Here is a 14,760-nt window from a genome sequence, read left to right on the forward strand (position 1 = left end):
TTGGACAAATAATCATTTGGCTACTAAGGCCTTAGTGGGATAGGATAGTCTACTACAAAATATTTTAAAGCTGTCTCTCAATTTGCTAACATCTTTCACTGTGTTTCTGACATAAGCAGTTTTTTACCTTTTGTTTCTGAGAGTGTTGTATTGAAAATTGAAAGTGCAGGGTTGCTTTATGTCACTCCATATACACACCGAGAAGATACTTTTTGGCGTTTTCCTTGTAGCTGCCAAGTCAATGGAAGTTGAGGACGCTCAGTCTGTCACTGGAATAGAACCTTAATTTCAGATGCTTGGTTTGGTCCAGTCTGGGTAGTGAGTTTTGAGTGCAAAATGCTCACCAGTTCCTCTTTTTAATTATTAATTTGTTTTTAAAGCTACAACATTTGGGATTTGTTAGACAATTACACAAAAGTATGTGTAGCAAAAGTGGCAGAAGACCCACTAAATATAAGGAGTTTCATTCTGTATTTCATGTTGGTCCCATAATAAGTGTCATCACTTTCCCACAGATGTAATTATTTCTGTGTTATTTGTAGGTATATAATACTGCAAGGAATTTAGCACAAACTTAGTTCCCTCTTCTGCTCCCCTTCAATTCAGTGGTAAAATTCCCATTGACTTCAAGTGCAGCAGGATCAGGGCAACTCACAGTTTTGAAACAATACCTGATTATTATCCTTAGAAGTGGGAATGGAATGATTTGCTATAGTTTACTTATTTTAAAATATATGAAAAACCGTAAAAAGCTTTCCTTGGGATTTTATTTATATATAATCAATGAGACTTGATTACCAGGATGGTGACAGAACAATGCATTTAATAGGAGTAAAGAGAGTGAAGTTTCAAGAACATTCTGATAGCGTTAGGGAGTCAAATCAAGCTCACGTAGCCAAGTATCTGCACACATCTGTCCAAATCTTGATTACTTGAACAAGGCAAGAAAGGATATGGCTCTCAGGGTGAGAAAGTAAATAGAACAGAATGGCCTTTAGCGGCATGATTGTCAACTACATTTGAAAGACAAGGTGGGTGAGATAATATCTTTTATTGGACGACTTCCGCTGGTGAGAGACACAAGCTTTCTCTCTCACCAACAGAAGTTGGTCCAATAAAAGATACTACCTCACCCACCTTGTCTTTCTAATATGCTGGAACCCACAAGGCTACAACAACACTGCATACAAATATTTTTGGTTACAGGCTTATTGCAAAGAAAGACTGTATGTCTGAGTCACATTTTGCATTTAACTCTTTTAAGGAGGTTAATATTTGGTTTAAAGAGATGGTTTGTGAGCAATAGGATTAAGAAAAAATACAGGAAATGCTTGAAATTAAAGCAGTTAAGAACAAAAGAGAACTTGTGGACTTCCTTGAAGGAAATGACTTTGTAAACTATGACCTGTGTTGCAAGCAATGTTGTGAGGTGGTAGATATATGAACTAGTTACTGCAGTGTTTTCTCATATTAAACTCTCATTGAAGACAACCAGAGCTTTGCCTGAATGAGAACTAAAGGATCTGGAAACCAGATCCTGCAAGATGATAGTATGTGAAATTTAGAGATGTTAAGGCTGTTCCAGTGAAAAAATGCAGTTTATGGGCAGAGAGGGGTTTTGTTTTAACTCTCCTGTTAATCCACTGCAATTATATTTGAGAATCCAAATAGATTAATACATTTAAAATCGGTATTTCAGTTAACAAAATTACAAAATTTAGGTAATTCAGAATTAAGATTGTTGCTCCTGTTCATTCACCCAAGAGTGTCCATCATTACAGATGTCTGGGATTATGTGCTTCTATTGCTTGTTTTAATAAGTAGTCTTGCACAACTGTAGTGATGTCAGTCTTGTTGCTTCACAGTGATAAGAGTGCAATGCTTGCAAATGAATCCTGCCAGTTTCCTTAAAATTGAGCCGCATTAATATGGGACTCTAAGCCAATCACACACAATGATTTATTTATTTATTTTTCTTTTCTTTTCCTTTTCGTCGGGTGAGCTTCTGGAATTTTTTTTCCAGCTAGTGCATTTGGCTTAGCTAATTGTGAAGGCTGAGCTGCCATCTTTGGCGCTGCATCTTCATTGGTTTTGCACAGAGAAGAAGATGGTCTTTTTATTAATGCCAGCAGTTGATTGGCCAAAGCTGATACAATCTTAACTGTTAGGAGATACGGTGTTTGAGGGAAAAATTAAAGGGTGAACTTCTGCAGTTTTTGAAACAATGGCTTCCTTATAAGATTTGATAAGACTCTTAAAAGTGGAAGCTGCAAGAATTTCTTTAGAAGCAGTTAAATTTCACAACTTGGGGTATGAACAGATCTTGCTACATTAGAATTATCCTTTTTTAGTTTTGGCATTCATTCATTCTTTTTTGGCATTATTGTTCTTTTTAATTAAGCCCTTTTTAGCTGAAGCGTGTAGTAATTTACCTATATATCAAGACTGAAAACCTGGCCTCATCAACAGAGCCAGGATTTCACCCCAAAAGCCGAAGATACAGAAGCTAATTCCTTGTAATCTCTTGTTTAATGGAAATAGGTTCAAAAGCGTGGTGGCCCTTCTATAAAAGCCAGCTGGCAATGAAGTTTACAAACCACACTACCTTTTTAATATTCAAAATTGGATGTCCATTCTGAATGGAATATAGAAGATTATGAATGAATGTATGAATAAAGTAAATATATTACACCTGTACCCCGATATAACACTGTCCTTGGGAGCCAAAAAATCTTAACGTGTTATAGGTGAAACCGCGTTATGTCAAACTTGCTTTGATCTGCCGGAGTGCGCAGCCGCCGCCGCCCCCCCCCCCCCCCCCCCCCCCCCCCCCCGGAGCACTGCTTTACCGTGTTATATCCAAATTCGTCTTATATTGGATTGCGTTATATCTGGGTAGAGGTGTATTTGCCATATTTTTCTCTTAATAGTAATTTAAATAACTTCTTTTCTAAAGACTTAGAACTAATAAACAATGCCTTGGTCTTTAATGTAATTTAGCACCAGTGGAGTTCTCTGTATTCTAATAACATTAAAAATGACTACAACAATAGACCATCATATTTCATCTGATTAAACAAAATTCTGTACACTGGTTTGAGACTGTACATCAGATACTGGAAATCAATCTCATCTTTGGTTATTTTCTATAATTAAAAAAGCATTTAATTAACCAATAGTTCTACGAGCATATTTTTGGAGCTCACTTCTTATATTTTTATACATTTTTTTATTTTTTTCACATGCTCACCATTCTAGGTTGCTTAAAACCTTTTTTCCCAAGACCGAGAGTTCATAGAAATATGGTTAAGTATAAAGTTAATACAATTAAAAGAATGAAAATTTTAAACAAGCATGTAAGGTTTATTGATTAACTCGTATGTCTAAATATTTACTAATATATGTTTGAATCATGGTTTATATCTAATTATTTTGGTTCCCTGTGTGTGAGTACTTACTTAAGGGGTGGACACTAATCTTTACTCCGCATTTTGCTAGAGTGTTTGCATGTGTCTAACTTACTTCAAATTGAAATAAGAGAGTATTACAGGGGCGGGGGAGAAGTGTCACTACCAAAAGGACTTGTATTCTGATTTAAGTTCTACTGTAAACTGTCTTATGAATCCTAACATGCATGGGAAATATAGAATTGGAAAATAAAAGTTTTGCTATGTGACATTCTTGACTAAACTCTTCTTGCTTTACAAATAGGGCTTCAGGTTTTAAATGAATATAATTAAAAACGTAATGGTAAATATCTGTAGACAAGAAAACCACCCTATAATTTGAACACTGGAGTTTCCTTCCAAGCCCAGTGTTGATGTCTACAGCCTAAATTACATCATCACATATTGACTGCTGAGATCAAGAATAATCCTGTTTCATATCAATAAATGCCTGAAAATTGCTACTTTGGGGTCTAGTAAACATCCAAAAAATACCTGCTAGGTGGTTGGCAAATAAATGATGAAAACCAGAGGCCCTGTTTACAGGTGGCTAAAAAATGCTGTCTATTAGGAATGCATTTAATGTTAAGACTATTTTTTCATGTGTATCTTCAGAGACGTTTATAAATCACAGCCAGGTATACAATTCTTTGTGTTCACTTGTTGGGCAATGATACCACAGACTGACTATACAAGGGTGGATAGTAATTTCAGATGGTAATTTATTTAAGTTATGGTAGTGAACACAAGTAACGGTGTAAAAGTACCTTTCTGTGACATTTGAAACACTACAGCCCAACAGTTTGCAATCCAGAGCTGGAAACAACACTTTTCATGCTTACCCATTTCTGTGGGGCATGATTACTTCTGAAATTGGGGTGCACACTTCTCTGAGCTTCTGTAGCAAATTATGGTTGAAGTACTCCTTTGTGCTCTCGTTGAAGTCTATGGCAAAAGTGCTCCTGACATTAATGGAAGCAAGATTGCTCCCAAAATATATCAACTACTGAAATATGTATTAACTCGCTCAATATTTCAGACTGTAAATGTAGAAAATACTCATCTTTCTATTAGTTAAAGATTAAACAAATCAGCATTTTTCAGTTGCAGAACTGATCATGTTTTTAAATGTACTGCAAATAAACTGATTATCATAAGATTATCCTTTCAATTTTCACTACCTAAATATTTGTGTTATTGACTTGAAAATAAAATGTGAGGAATGTATCTCTGAGAGAATGTGTCTTATAAGACAGTATTAAATAAAAGTCCCTTTATGTTAGAATGTAATTGGGATTTATGTAGTACAGTTCTAAATGTCCCAGAGCTCTTTGCAAAAATAAAACATGCAGCATTTCGAGGGTGAAATTCTCCCCTGTGCAAAGGGTCTGCACAAGACACTATACCACACTTAACCCTGCTCACTTAATGTAAGTTCTAAGTGGCATGGAGGCCTCTGCTTCAGGATGAATTTCACTCTTACTGATAAATTTCAGGCACGTATTGCATATTCTCTCTTACACCTTAGAACTGCTGATTGTGATGACATTCCTTGGTATTGAGAGGAATGGAGTGCACAAACAGATAAGTCAGTGCCCTTATCACTAAGACCTGCATTTTAACATCCACTTTGGTTTAGATAACAAGACATCCGATGCTCTCAAAGTACAGCTAATCGGCAGTAGGATAACAGCAGATGGTAGGGGTTATCAAAAACACTTAGAGTTACGTATTTTAATGATGAGGGTTAGAGGACTGGCATGGTGATATTCTAATTATATGAATGCAAGTTGACAGTGGGCAGCAGTGATCATCTTGTATTTGCTTTCACTTGTAGCCACCCGACATCATGTTGCAGTGCAGCAGAGATCATGTCTGTGCTCTTTTTTCATACCATGAGGTACAAAGCAAAAGATCCCCGAAACCCCAACAATGACCGGTTTGTACTCTCAAAGGTAAGAACCAGAACTAGCTGTGCTATACCTTCTCAATCTAAATCATAGATTAGTTGTTTATTAAATAAACATACCTGTTTTCTTGACTAATGTTCACTGTCATTCTTTAGGGTCCTTATCAGTACACAACTCTAGTAATGACAATACAAATCTTTTCAAAAGAGTTTTACAATTATTATGTGCAATAAAAGAGGAAAATGCCAAATAAAATCTTGCTGAACATGGGAAAGGGTAAGCATAGTGCCTAAAAGGAATTGCCAGATTTCTGTGCATCAGTGTTTTGGGGTAACATACAACCTATTTAAGCAGTTAAGTTGTTTAATTACAAATTATATATTCTTTCCTGGTACTGTCTGTGAAATATATCCAGAAGCAATGTCATCTTAAGGCAAAGGTTATTTTTTAACGTTGTTCCAAGAAATTATGCCATTATGTATATTTTTAACCCATAAGTTATGGTTAAACTTTTTGTGACATCTCTTCTGTCTGTGGCCATGCTGCCTTTACTGTGATCCTTTCAGAGCTCTGATGTTAAGCTTTGTCAGTTCAGTAATTTGTTGGGAGCCTTCCAAGGAGCATGGTAGGAAGTAACATTGGTAATTCAGTGGGTGACATTCTTCCCCTATGCACTAGTGAGGTATTAAAGAGAACAGTGCTCCTGAAGGTGTATTCAGCTAAGACATAAAACAAATGTCCTGACTGCTTGATGTCATGAAAGTTTCCATGGCACTTGGATGATAGCTTGGAATTCTGGCTAAATTTCAGCTCAGGTAATTACATCCTTGCTGTTTACAGTCAGTCTGATGTCCTCTATTTTCTATTCTGAACAGTTCTGTGGTGTTTAATTCTGTTAAACCGCTGGCATATTGCTAGCATCTTCAGTGGCAGATGCAATGATCCCAAAGCTTTGAAAGACTTTATGATGAGTGGCATTTGAGATGTCAGATGTTAAGTAAAAGTGGCAAAAGTACTTGTGGAGCTCTGTACCAGATATTGTTATACAGTTTGAAACTGCAGAATGGGCTGCAAACAGGAAATCTGAGTTTTGATATGACCAGACTGACAGGCAGAAGTTTGGGACATTACAAAGGTAGTCACCCCCTACAGAGGAAATGTCTGTCTCTCAGCTTTCTTGGTGCCTATATGAATTCAGTACCTGGATGAGGAGAAGCTAGCTAAAGAAACTAGACAAATTTTGAGATGATGCTGATAGGAAGAGGGAATCACTTAAAAGTACTTGATTCTGCTTAGATACACCCCCCCCCCCCCCCCCGCCCCAATGTTGAAGGCTTCTGCCCTTGAATTGCTAAACTGGTCCACAGCTTTGGGTTCCTTTTGGATTCCTAGAGCTATTGGGTGCCAAAGTAGCCATGGTTACAAAAAAATGACCACTTCATCTGCAGTTGCCCAGAAGATTATACCCATTCATATCAGATTCAAACCTGGCCACAATGACCTGTGGATTCAAGACCTCTAATCTTGATTGTTGTTACTCACTGTATCTAATCTTAAATCCATACACTTTCAAAAAGATCCAGGTGGAACAAAACTCAACATCCCATCTATTCAACAACAATGGTTGCCATGGGTATATCACCCAGTACTTCATTCTGTGCACTGGCTACTCATCAAATAGAGAGTCCAAGTTAAGGTGTCTGTCTTGATATTTGAAGTCTTCCATGAGATTAGGCCTACGTACTGGAGAGAGAACCTATCCCTACTCAAGTATGACCTCCTATAAAAGCTTTAAAATAGGTACAAAGGAAGTCACATTCAGTCTTTCTTGGCTAGAAGTCTAATTATTGTAGTGCAGGCCTTGACCATGGAGAGAGTAAAAGCAGGAATCTCTGGAAATCCCAGGTCTCTGAAAGGAACTCAAAGGGCTTAGAGGCAATATGAAGTAGTGATTTGTTTGCAAGCATTTTAGAACTTGGTCCCTTAAATTAAAAAAAAAAAATTTAATTGATCATATTTACACATTTTTATTTTGTCTTGGTATCGAGATACTGTGGAAAGTTGCTCTTTGTTTAGAATTTGTTTTTCCTTCTAGGGCCATGCGGCACCAATTCTGTATGCTGCCTGGGCAGAGGCAGGCTTCCTACAAGAAGCAGAATTATTAAACTTGAGGAAAATTGATTCAATTTTGGAAGGACACCCTGTACCGGTGAGTATTTGAGGAAGAAGCTTAATAATTATTAAAATTGGAGTTTCATGTGAATCAGGAAGTACATGCATCTTATGCAACAAGTTCTATTTACTAACTACTGCTCAGTAAAGATAAAAGCTATGTTTTTTTGTTTTGTTTTTTTTAAGAAGATGGTAGCACCTGTGGTTAGAAAAATAGAGAACTGGATGTCCCAATAGAAGTGGGTGCCCAAGAATATGAATGTTAACATTTTAGTAAAGTTATAAACACCAACGATGTTCCAATACAAACCACTTTTATGGAGTTCCAGCATGGCTCATCTTCTTTCCCTGTGGGGAAACTCTGAGATAGCATCTCCTGGTTTCAAAGGAAGCTTATCTGATTGCCACAGTGGCTTTTCACCCCCACTCCTGCTCGAGCCTCCCATCCAGAGCCATTAGCTCTTTGCTGTCACTACCACTACCCCAGGGAGAAGAGTAAGAGAAGGTTTTTTCAAGCAAGGCACCTCAGATTATTTATTGGAAGCTAATGCTGTTGTTTTCAATGTCAACTCCTGATCTACCACTTCCACCCTCTCTCTAACAGGATCAATTTATTGCTGCAGGCCAGTTAGCCAGTGGCACTGTGGCTGCTAAGCCAGCTGTACTGCCAGTGGAGAAGCATGACAGGGCAGCATGCTTAGGGACTTTGACTCTATTCAAATGCGCTGAAATCGACAACCTTGATTTAGAATGGCTCTTGGCCTGGGCCCATCTCCTTAATCTCTTCTTAGTGCCAGATTGGAATCCTGTCCTGCTGCTGTGAGAGTCTACTGGAGTGGGAATGGGCTTTCTCATCAAGACAGGATTTAGTCCTGTGAATTTAGTCACTGAAATTCTTAACTGCAAAGTAACTGTTGCTTTTTTATTTTCAGAAACAACCATTCACTGATGTAGCTACTGGATCCCTTGGTCAGGGACTTGGTGCTGCCTGTGGTATGGCCTATACTGGCAAATACTTTGATAAAGCCAGGTAATCCTTTTCAGTGTTTAGTGTTTGTAGATGTGTAGGGGAGAAAAAAATGCTGAGAAAACAGATTGTAGTCTTACTCTGATCAAAAATGGTTTATTCCATTATTTTCTACTCCTTACCCCAACTCCAAATTCAGTTTTGAAATTAAAGGTGGCCAGTTGAGAGGTCTAGCTAATAAAATTGCACAGATCCAATGACTGGCAAAAATGGATGCACGCTGTTCCTGTGTAACCAGACAACGTTACAAGGGTGATGTTACTGTTCCTGAAGAGGGAAGGTGACATGCTATGTGGAGTAGCCACTAGCCTTCAGCATATGGAGAACTACTTTTCTTTCAAAGCTGTTATGCCCACAGGGAAGTACCTGGCTGAATATAGTTGTTGTTACAGGGTAAAGACGGGTGGTGAAGAAAATATGAAGCACAAGGACCTGGTTGTGCACCTATTAAAATCAATGGGAACACTGCTGGGCCGTAAATAGGGGTCCAAAATGTCAACTGAAATCGCTACAACTTCAGTGGAACAGGAATGACCATTTCTGCCATTTGTCGGGGTGGAGGACAAGGAAAGTAGATGTCAAAAGACATATCTGTATGAGGAAGAAAGCGATCTAATAAGGTTGATGTATATTATACGACAGCTTTAGCACACTCAAATGCAGCTTGCTAAGTTAATATAGTATTAAACCCTACACTTCATTAGCTTGAAATCATTTCCTTGAAAGATGATTTGCTGATTTTAATACAGTTGAACAGGTGGTAGTTGTAGGGTACGCAGTGATTACTGGCAGCAAATAGTGGTACTGCATGTAGTGCTGGAGAGCAGCCAATATGTATGAAATTGTAATTCGTCTCAGTGAATTATCAAGTTGAGGCCAGCATCTTGTGAAGTGTGTTTAAGTAGATGACATTTACTGTGGTAATATGGAATAGTTTAGTAGCTCTCATAATACTTAATTTTAATAGCCTTTTGCTCAATTTTGTTTTAAAATTATATATTTGAAGGTAAATATATTGCTGTTGTGATAGTCAACAGGCAGTATTCGTTTTACACGGAGTCCTATGTGCCATCCAAAAAAAATGGTGACAAAAGATAAAGCTTAAAGGGCTGAATCCAGCAGTCCCTGCTCAGGTAATACTCCTGTCACTGTGAGTTTTGCCTAAGAATGAGTTCAGTATTTGTGGAAATAGTCTTCAAAACTATATAATGCTTTTATATTTGCTATGGATGATCATGCATATTCTTACTATATAGTTTAGCCCAGTCTGACTTATGGTTTAAAAAATGTAGGTGTTTTTTCTAAGGAGTATACTAAATAGAACGGCTGAAATGGGGAAATAAAATGAGGAAGTAAAAAGCAATCCTCAAATAGTTTCCTGCATTGTCAGTAATCTTGCCGAGTCACAGTGACTGTGTTTAACAGGCATGTTCACTTCAGCTTTAATTATAAAAAGATTCATTGTTACAACTCCATTCCCCAGGTTACCTGTATCTTAGCTTGCAGCTGCATTCTATCACCATTATAATTGCCATTAATAGAGTATTTCCTCCCTATCGAGATATCACGCAATAGGCTTGGGTCTGGAGGCAAGGGATGTAAGAAGAATACAATATATTTCACATCATATTCACCACTTTTAACAGTTCTTTTTAATTATTCGTGCTCAATAGGACACACATTGCCAAGTATTTTGTAAACTTACCTGAGAGGTTTGCACATTTAGAACTGGAGTTGTATTTGGACTAAAATAGTGGAAGATCTTGTGAACTATTAAAGAGATTTTGAATTTGATTTTAAATAACTAGTGGCATAATACAGAATAGTATTTGGGCACAGTCTTACTCCCATTGAAAACTGTGTAAAATTTCACAAAGACCTATGCTGAGAATAAACTTTTTTTCATGTAAACCAAACAAAAAATATAAATGTTGAAATATGATAAATGGTATTCTGGGGGAAAAAAATAATTTACTATACATGGTTTTCTACACATATGAGAGAAAGCTGTCTTTAAAGATATTTAAATATTTTTTTCTCTGGAGTTTAATTATTCCCTATCACAATTTTTAATTTATTTTACATAATTAAATACAAAAATAAATACAATTGACACCTCTCTTTGTGATTGCTATTTTGGAAATGCATCATAAAGTAGCTACAGTTATTTGATTCAACAAGGATCAATAATTTCAAAAAATAAATGTTGTAGTCAGTTCCTTATCCATGTGGTTCTTTCCTTCCTCCCTGTACGAGAGAGAGAGTGAAAAAGGGATCTGTTTTCTAGGCTTTCCTTGATTTTCATGTTTTAAAGTGATGCTGCTGGATTAAAAGTGATAATGTACATATCTAAATAATTTAGTTAAGGAAATCCATTTAAATCATTTTAGATTATTAAAACAGAAAACATTATAAATGAAACTTGCTTTTTTTCTCAATTTTTATTGTATGTTACATTTTGTTTTTCACTCACTTTGGGATTTTTCACACATTAACAGGGTGCCACATTTTGCGTAAAAATATTGTTTCCCATTGGAATTTTTAAAAAAGATGTCTCTATTGGTCATTGGTTTTGTCGCTCCCCCCCCCCCCCATAAAAGCAAAGTTTGACCTAACTAGGTCAATTAAACTGTGGTTACCAACCAACCCACTCTCCCCCACCCTCCCTACATACTGACAAGTGCTTATGTAAGATGATGTAATTTGGAATAATTACTCCTGAGGGAATTCTGCGCCAAAAAAATTAAAATTCTGCGCACAGTATTTTAAAATTCTGCAAATGTTATTTGTCAAAATAACACTATATAATCACCAGTTTCAATTATTTTGGTAATTTATTTTAGAATACTGTCAGTAAGTATGTTTGTAACAATACAGGCGCGCACATAAATTCCCTCAGGAGTGGAGAGTTAAAGAAACCCCTATGACAGCCAAGTTCCTGTTTCTCTGCCCTCTCCCCGCCTCCACCCCCCACAGAGCCCAGCCAGGGAGCCAGAAACTCACACCTCCTCCCCTCCAGAGCCCAGCTGTGCCCAGACACTCACACCCCTCCCCCCAGAACCCAGCTGCAGGCCCACCCCCAGCTCAGACACTTACATCCCCTACCCTCCTAGAGCCCAGGAATCCAGAGGGAGAAACAGCCGATGCTGGGTCCCAGGCTTGCACGGAGTTTCCTGCATGCCACCTTCTTCCTTCAGGCGGTGCTGGGAACTGCAACAGCTGGGAACCCTCCAGTTCCCTCCCCCTCCCCTTCTCCCCAGTCTTGTCTTCTATTTGTGAGCTGGGCTCTGCCAGGTCCAGTGGCCCCTAGTGGTGTCCAACAGCACTGCAGCCCATTTCTGGGTGGGGGAGGAAATTCTGCACACACACAGTTAATTTCTGCAAAATTCTGCATTGCGCAGTGGCACAGAATTCCCTCAGGAGTATTTAACAGACCCAGTGGTCCATATATTCCAATATTCTCGCTCCAACAGTTTCAGTACCAAATACTACAAACCTCAATCATTTATGCAATTGTACAACACTGTACCAATGGGGGAGTTTAAATCAGACACATTGTGTTGGCCAGTGTGGGGAAAAAAATCTAAGGAAAAAGATCATACACTTATAACAGAGAGAGCCTATAATATTTTTAGTCAGTTCTGTTTAATGAGATTCGTACTTGTTTTGTATAATCCTAATTGAATATTGTGTCTTATTTTTATGTAACTTGACATACTGACTAATTAAAAAAAAAAACCCAACCTTTTCTAGCTATCGAGTCTATTGTCTGCTTGGGGATGGGGAACTATCTGAAGGCTCCATCTGGGAGGCAATGGCCTTTGCTGGGTTCTACAAGCTGGACAATCTGGTTGCTATACTTGATATTAACCGTCTTGGACAAAGTGACCCTACGCCTCTGCAGCATCGTGTTGAGATCTACCAGAAACGCTGCGAAGCCTTTGGGTATGTGGTTGGAAGAAGTTCAATTTCCTATCTTCTCAAAACCATGTGTTGTCTGTTTTCCAGGTATTTTCAAATATGCATATTAAAGCGAATTGAATTCAGATAACGGCTCACAGCACCATGCAGGATATTCTCACCGCTTGTCAGGATCAGATCCTTGTTTCTGTATTGTAAGAACAATACAAAGCTGCAACTTTTTTTATCTTTATTTTTTTTTTTTATTTTTTTTTTTTAATAAAGCTCTCCATTCCTGTAGATTTATTAGAGGAGCTTATCTAGTACTTTAGGGACCTTACATTGTTTTTAAAAAAATATGCAAGAATTATGCATCTGGCTATATGTACTATATCTCTTGAGAAACAGTGGGCACCTCAGGTGTACAGGGGGCAGGAAGAAGGGATAAAATGTCCTTTTTCTCTTATAGGCATGAAAAACATTATTGTTAAAATAAATGTTTTAATATTTGTACTGCTTCCTGGAAGGTCATCAGCTAGCTTAAAGATTTATAATAATTTTTACATGTGTGCACACAAGTATTTACAGGACCTTATAGAAGCTACACAGGCAAATTATAGTTTGATCCATATTACACTGTTTTACAATTTTATCAGTCTTTGATGTCCGTTCTTATTCATTTTTTAAAAATGTGGATCACTTGCTCTTGTAATGAAAGGTAGCTGTTATATGGCAAGAAGTGTGGTACAGTGGGTTAGAATAGGGGCCTAAGAGATTGAAGTTCTAGGTTCTGGTCCCCACCCTACCACTGTTACGCTGTGTGACCATGGACAATTACCTAATCTCTCTGCTTTATTTTACTCATCTGAAAAAATGTGTGATTATGTTACTGATTTCATGAATGTTAATTAATATTTTTAAAGTGCTTTGAGAGCCTCTTGTATCAGAAGGAAGTAGTATTAATTATTACTAACTCTTGCAGAGATTCATTTGTATAAACCCTTTAGAAACAATCTGTCTGTTTGCATTCCTAGCTGGCATGCTCTCATAGTGGACGGGCACAGTGTGGAGGAGCTTTGCAAAGCCTTTGGCCAGACCAAAAATCAACCAACTGCTATTATCGCAAGGACTTTTAAAGGCAAAGGAATATCAGGTAATAACATGGGAATTTAATGGCACATATCTGTATGATTTACATATGAGGAATGTTTCAAACAGCATTCATAAAGGTATGGTCATTTAAAAGCACATAAGGTAAGTAAAGTTAACATTTGATTGGTTAGAAACAGGCCAAAATCAGACCCTCGGATCTGCAACCTTTTGAATTTGAGAGGATTTCTTGAATCTGAAACCATCTCTAAACTTTTCTCCAGTTCTGTGTTGTATGAGACCAGAATTGCAAGATGGCTGAAATCTGCCCAGACTTCTTGAGGGTCTTTATCACTTGGGACTGAAATTTTATGAGAAGAGCTGGTGAGATTTCAGTGCTGTTGAATATGAACCTGAATTCTAGACACAATTTGGTCTTGCACTGAACCCTGACCTTAGACTAATCTAGATAATGAAACGTCTCTTTATTCCATCTCTACATTTGGTATATGAAACCCAATTCCTAGATAACAATTTCATGAATTGTGTAAACTATTGATTTTCTTTATCCAAAGTGCTTTTTAAATTTCTGAGTAAAACTTAAGTTTACAAAAACATTATTAGCTAAATCTTAGATATTTATTTAATGTACTTAAAACAGAGGATGCTGTCCTAGGTCGATCAGGTCTTTGCTTGGTTGACTAGATGGGAATTTGATACGAACTGTGGATCTGATCATGCTCCTATATGGTGAAACCTGGTGGGGAGGAGACTCCATGATGTTTTTCTGCTATTTAATTCCTCCTGCATTCTTCCCTTTGGGAAGGTTTTCCACCCTGCAGAGGAATGAGAGGGTCTGGCCTACTTACCTGGTGGTTATTTGAGATGTATCCATAACACCAGGCCATCTATGCAGAAGCCTCATGCCTCTGTGGGAACTCTGGGTGCTTAGAGCACCCCCAGCACCATAGCAGAACTTTGCCCACTAATGATTGCCTTTAAGACTCTCCTTAAAGGGATTTCCCTCACATGGAAGAAGGCCATGGAAAATCAGTCTCAGGCAATATTACTCTATCTTTAAAATTTCCATGGGGACAATACACATGCCCCTGAGGTGAGTTACCTCTCTTCCTGGCCTGCCCTGCCCTCACACTGATCCACAGAGAATCCTCCATTTGAGCAAGGGACGGGAGTAGCATTGCAGCTGACCTCCTGT

General features: G+C 37.8%; 1 protein-coding gene across 5 annotated transcripts in view; it reads left to right on the forward strand.

The window, feature by feature from the left end:
• Positions 1-14,760, forward strand: part of TKT (transketolase) — a 47,701-nt gene that overhangs the window by 16,163 nt on the left and 16,778 nt on the right. For 4 of the 5 annotated variants that reach the window (XM_065551042.1, XM_065551043.1, XM_005293200.5 and 1 more), the window contains 5 exons: positions 5,284-5,401; positions 7,452-7,565; positions 8,461-8,558; positions 12,309-12,500; positions 13,490-13,608. In XM_065551042.1, coding sequence (XP_065407114.1) covers positions 5,284-5,401; positions 7,452-7,565; positions 8,461-8,558; positions 12,309-12,500; positions 13,490-13,608 — 641 coding nt within the window. Of the gene's footprint in view, positions 1-3,261; positions 3,306-5,283; positions 5,402-7,451; positions 7,566-8,460; positions 8,559-12,308; positions 12,501-13,489; positions 13,609-14,760 lie in introns of those variants that run through there. The other variant, XM_005293202.4, reaches the window with a different exon arrangement.

Source organism: Chrysemys picta, chromosome 7, assembly GCF_011386835.1.
Source record: "Chrysemys picta bellii isolate R12L10 chromosome 7, ASM1138683v2, whole genome shotgun sequence".
Classification (NCBI taxonomy): domain Eukaryota; kingdom Metazoa; phylum Chordata; order Testudines; family Emydidae; genus Chrysemys; species Chrysemys picta.